Source organism: Montipora foliosa, chromosome 9 (assembly GCF_036669935.1).
Source record: "Montipora foliosa isolate CH-2021 chromosome 9, ASM3666993v2, whole genome shotgun sequence".
Taxonomy (NCBI): domain Eukaryota; kingdom Metazoa; phylum Cnidaria; class Anthozoa; order Scleractinia; family Acroporidae; genus Montipora; species Montipora foliosa.
Window position 1 is genome coordinate 6,674,153 of NC_090877.1, and position 5,000 is coordinate 6,679,152.

Genomic DNA, 5,000 nt, shown 5'->3' on the forward strand with positions numbered 1-5,000 from the left:
GGGGACATATTCTGGCCGATTCATCACTCCAGCAATACAGATAATTTTCTCAGCGAGTGCTTCTCCAACTTTTTCACGGCAGATCTGTCGTTCGTGTTCATTGGCTAGAGTAACAACGTTCAACTTCACAGTCCAAATTTCCCATGGAATATTTTCCATTCCAAACGGCCAGCGCGCTTTCTTCTTCTGATAAAACTCAAGAGATATCTGTCCATTCCTCAAGCCCTCGGGGCTCTTCAAAGAATCTCTAAATTCCGCAACTTGCCTTTTCAAGGCACGGTTTAAATCCTCTGAATCTATTCGAACGTACGTCAGATTTATAAAATCGCAATCTACATCAGCCATACCAACGGTTCCGATAGTGTAGGAGCCTTCTCGTTTGTAATTAAATTTCCCAGAAGTTCTATGAAGTAAAATTGAATGAAATATACTCAAGATTGCCTCATCAATTTGCCTTCCCTCTACAGACAACTCAAATACTTGCGACCGTGCATTCATCCTTTCTGTCTTCTAAAGTTGCTCGTTTCCAGTTTCTCTTCTTCCTCTCGATTTGCGTTTTCGACACTCTGGAACCTAGTTGTTGTTCAAACATGGCGAGCTTCGCAAGAAGGTCAGTTGACTGGCTGAAATTTGCCTGGGCAAGGGAACCTGTAATATTTATGTCCTGTGTTTTTGGATTTTCAGGTAATAAAGATTCTCAAGGTTTTTTAGCTGGTATCAATATTACACTAGAAGCTTGAATTAATGTGAATCAATTGGGAGTTAATATGATAAAATCTTTTCGATATTAAAAGCCCACGACCCTCGAGTCTGTGTATGTAGCGTAGACTACTGTGTATCAATTATTTGCTATTCTTTATAGTAATCTTATGAATTTACCGGATAGCAAGACAAGGAAAACCCAAATTATGATCTTGCACACCGAGGTTTTATCCTTAATTAGTAGCCAGGCATACTTTGAAAGTGACCTCTGTAACATATCAAACATGGTTGAACAACACACCTTTATTCCACTCACAGCGTCATGGGTAACACAGCTATGGGATACATTACAACACTGGTTACAACCTCCATCATGCAACGAGTTCCGAAATTTCCGCAAACGTTACATTTTTCTGGATTAATTTTGATTTGAAGGCTAAATTGCAGAATACCCCGCAACTTAATTGCATTTCATTGAATAAGAATAAGTTCTATTGTATTCCGACTCGTTCTTCAAAGAATACCGCCTTGGGAAACAATAGTGGTGAGGTGTTGCGGGGTATTCTGCAATTGCTCTTGTATACATGTAGTTCATTTCAATTTATGGATGTTTTGAAATGTTTTCAATGATTGTTTTCTTGTTTTCCCAGGTGTTTTAAATTTCATGACATGTGTTTTATGATTTTGCAAGTCTTTTTTGTTTTTTAATTTCTGCATTTCTTTTGTTGGGGATTTATGGAAGTGTTACATGTATTTTACCCTTTCTGGAAACGTTTTGCATTTCTTGATGTTTTTTGGGTTTTGTGCAAGTGTTTTGATCAAGTGAGCCACTGTAACTTATTAATTAATTAATATAATAATCATTTATTTAAAACCACTAAAGAGCAATTCCAATATCTTTTTTAATAGCACGGCAGCCTGACAAAATCTATGGGGCTTAGATCATTCAGTGTACCCATTTACAAATGACGGAAAATAATGTAATCAAATAATTAAAATAAGTTGTCATGTTGTGACCCTTGTAAGATCGGTTGAATGCTCTACCTGTTAAGCTGCTAGAACTCATTGGACAGCTACATGTAGGTTGTTTATCTTGGTCCTGAATGGACAATGCATCCCACTGGTCAGTGGGCTGTACAAAGTTATTCACCTAAGTTTATACAAATACATGGGTATCTAGAGCGTCCGACTGGTGTTATGGAGGTCATAGGGTCGAATCCGATTTTTGAGTTGTCCTTTCATTTGCTGCCATGCAACTTGTATTCCTATCCTTCTCACGGGAGCATTACACCTTTCCATCATTCGTTGTAAGGTAGGTTTGACAGTGTAGGCTGTGGGTGAATGCATGTTTTGAGTCAAATGAGTCAATGAGCCGTGAGTCATGTGTCAATGAGACTCACAGTCAATATAGCAATAATTTGTTGATTAAGCCTAAGCCCTCGTTTCAGTGATTAGGCCTAAGCACTCTCTGAAATTTTAGCTTTCATTTTATGGTTTAATTAACTGCACTAACTCATTGACTCATGACTCATTGACTCGTTGACTCATTGACTCATTGACTCATAAATACTTAACACTCAGGCTGTGGAAGTTAACTGTTTTGCTCAAGTGATCATGTCTTATTTTTGTACCTCTTTCTGCCAGGCCCCATTTTTGTCTTATTCAGTCCATGGACAAAGGATACAGTTAAAACAATGAAGTCAATACCTCATGTTTATCCATGTAAGTAACTCCAGTACCCAACAGGGGAATCTGTGGTTTCATTCTTTGCCTCGTTAGCACACTTGCTATTGTTTCCTAATCAGTTAACCAATGAATAAACTACTATGACTTCCATAATGAGCTATGTCTGAAAATTTGAACCCAATATACTAGATTATCTTTGAGCAATAATGCATTGAAAATTTCAAACTTTTGCAAAAACTTTTTTGGTATCATTATTGCTTTTGCGACCCAAAAATTTATCAGGTTTTGATGCTAATAACTTGCCCCTTATCAAAGCTACAGGGCAGAAAACTGGGGATTGAACTAAGGTTAACAAGTCATTTTATCTTTTGAAGTCATTTGTAAATATTGTGATGCATTCTGTAAGCAAACTCATACCAGGGAATGAAGAAAAATGTAAACAATGATGTCAGCAAAGGTCTCTTATAGCAGTAGAACTTGAATTACACAAAAAGGAAAGGAGAGGAACTTAATTTAAGTGTTTAGTCTTCTAGTGCTGGAGCACTAATGATGAGGGCACTAAACTGAAATCAACAAATTAATGCAAATCAAAGCAAATGTTGGTTTCTGAGGAGCGGGTAAAACCAGAGTACCTGGAGAAAAACCTGTCGGAGCAGAGTAGAGAGCCAACAAACTCGACCTACATATGACACTGAGTCTGGTAACAGAACCCAAGCCACATTGGTGGGAGGCAAGTTTGCTCACGACTACGCCAGCCCTCAACTGTACTCCTTTATTTTTTGCCATTTTTAATTTTGTTATCATATTATATTTACTGTATATTTTATTTGGTGGCCTTTTATTTCTTTTTGTAGATCCTCAGTTTGAAAACCAAGATCTATCCAATGTTGATACTCATGGAAACAAAGTGTACCCTGAATTTCCAATTTAACAGAAAAATGTAATGACTTTTTGTGATCCTTTGTAAAAATGTTTGCCTGTAATTTCCGAAAAGATTGAGGTTTTGCTGTAGCGTACCAGAGCCAGAGTTTTTCTATGTATGGTATCAATGAACTGGTGAAAGTTTTTTTTTCTCTAATGAGATGATACCCTCTTCAGCCAGTCTTCTCACCCTGTATGAATCAATGGTGTAAATCATTGGGTTCCCTTATGGTAATTAGTTGAGTTTTAAGGTAATTGGTAACAGAACAACTCTGTATCCGAGCTTGCCTTTCTTGAATATTTATGACAGATACTCATTGACAGTATATTATTGCTTTATTACAATCTGCTTGGGTAACATTAATTTAAACTATGCTTTATCAGAAGCACCAACCAGGATGTAGTAGTTCTTAAGGATAAATTGAGGAACGTTCCATTTATAAGTACATTGATAAATAACCTATTCTTTACCATTAAATTACATCTTTCATTTTCATAATTTACATTTGTCAACAACGTGAGTTTAAAGCAGCAGTAATTTAGGCTATTTTGAATAAAGTAAATGACGAGCAACCTTAGCCAAAATTTTGACTTCAAGTGCAGAACAGTCCATAAAGTAATGTCTGGCCATTGCCTTTTTTTTTGGTGAAAAGAAAACACTTCTTAAAGCTCTTTTTACATAGGACATTTTTTTATGCAAGTAAATATTCTAGCAAGTAACGTCCAGGCAAGTAAGCCACTTTTACTGGCAGCTAGCTAGCTAGCATACCAAGTGTTATGTGTTTAAAAATCCCATTTTGGACTTAGATCTTTGGTCATCAAATATTTACGACCTGTTTGTTGTATTTCTTGCAATCTTTTTCAGGATAGCACTTTGCACCAGTAACTTATTTTACACAAGAAAATGGTGGATATACCAGTTTACATTCAATTAATCAAGTACATCCTCTTAGCACTCTTTGTGGTACAGATGAACTTGAGATTTCCTTTAGAAACAGCAGCCATAGTAAAATTACTGACAAGGTGCAATGAAACGTTGTACCAGTACTCTATTTTTAAATAAAATGTAACGTATTTGCAAGCATCTGCTGCCAAATGCTAATCAAGAGGGTTTTTTTCCTTCAAATGTTTGCATCAGGTTGCCTTACAAGAAGGAAGTAAACCCAATCAAACGCACTCTTTTAACTCCCTAAATGACCACTCTTTGGTATTTATTTCTGCGGTTCAAGTATACACAGTTCTCTTTTTTCACAGAGCACTAGGACAGTGGAGACTGTTCTCACTCGATGACTGTTTTTTCATCGAGATCTCTTGCTTCCTCGGACGGAAATTTACCTACATCCCACACGTGATCGAGCAGGATAAATAGTTTGATGGGCAAAGTTTTGGCTGTCTAAATGGCCAGAATCAGGCTAAACGTGGCAGCTTAGTCCAATGCTGATTGGATGCATTGACAGTGGCCTAAAAGTTAACGTTGTCTGGCTTGCTGCAGAGATGTAGAATGCTTTCTTTTTTCAGTTTCAGCCATATTGTTTCCTTCACGTGGCACTTAAGCACTGGTCCTTTTCCGCTTTCGAGATCTCCTGTCAGGATGAAGAGATATTCTTTCATCTCCTCCCAGTGACACCCACTGGGGATTTTCACAGAAGCAGCGTAAATGCCAGCTGTCTCGTTTTTGTTAAAAACTTGTA

General features: G+C 37.2%; 3 protein-coding genes across 5 annotated transcripts in view; 1 reads left to right on the forward strand and 2 right to left on the reverse strand.

The window, feature by feature from the left end:
• The window catches only part of LOC137972138 (autophagy-related protein 101-like), a 1,677-nt gene extending 1,081 nt beyond the window's left edge, over positions 1 to 596 (reverse strand). The window contains exon 1 of the mRNA XM_068818975.1: positions 1 to 596. This exon is cut by the window's left edge and continues 1,081 nt beyond it. Within this exon, the coding sequence (XP_068675076.1) occupies positions 1 to 498 (498 nt within the window). The 5' untranslated portion in view covers positions 499 to 596.
• Positions 541 to 4,393, forward strand: LOC137972139 (NADH dehydrogenase [ubiquinone] 1 alpha subcomplex subunit 3-like). Of its 2 annotated transcripts, XM_068818977.1 has the most exons (4): positions 541 to 684; positions 2,347 to 2,424; positions 3,243 to 3,328; positions 4,175 to 4,393. In XM_068818977.1, the coding sequence occupies exons 1-3, from the start codon at positions 591 to 593 to the stop codon at positions 3,317 to 3,319; spliced, it is 249 nt and encodes an 82-aa protein (XP_068675078.1). In that variant the 5' UTR covers positions 541 to 590; the 3' UTR covers positions 3,320 to 3,328; positions 4,175 to 4,393. The 2 variants fall into 2 exon arrangements, with proteins under 2 accessions (XP_068675078.1, XP_068675077.1); XM_068818976.1 differs by lacking the exon at positions 4,175 to 4,393 and having other exon boundaries at positions 3,243 to 3,404.
• Positions 4,394 to 4,537: 144 nt separating this feature from the next.
• The window catches only part of LOC137972137 (meteorin-like protein), a 6,531-nt gene continuing 6,068 nt past the window's right edge, over positions 4,538 to 5,000 (reverse strand). For both annotated transcript variants that reach the window (XM_068818973.1, XM_068818974.1), the window contains exon 5: positions 4,538 to 5,000. This exon is cut by the window's right edge and continues 93 nt beyond it. In XM_068818973.1, coding sequence (XP_068675074.1) covers positions 4,771 to 5,000 — 230 coding nt within the window. In that variant the 3' untranslated portion in view covers positions 4,538 to 4,770.

What these genes read in the sequence shown, in the direction of transcription:
- LOC137972139 (XM_068818977.1), top strand. Translation starts at nt 591, where the DNA reads ATGGCGAGCTTCGCAAGAAGGTCAGTTGACTGGCTGAAATTTGCCTGG. An exon ending in CTGTGTTTTTGGATTTTCAG is followed by an intron (nt 685 to 2,346) that starts GTAATAAAGATT and finishes TCTTTCTGCCAG; the next exon opens with GCCCCATTTTTGTCTTATTC. An exon ending in AATACCTCATGTTTATCCAT is followed by an intron (nt 2,425 to 3,242) that starts GTAAGTAACTCC and finishes TTCTTTTTGTAG; the next exon opens with ATCCTCAGTTTGAAAACCAA.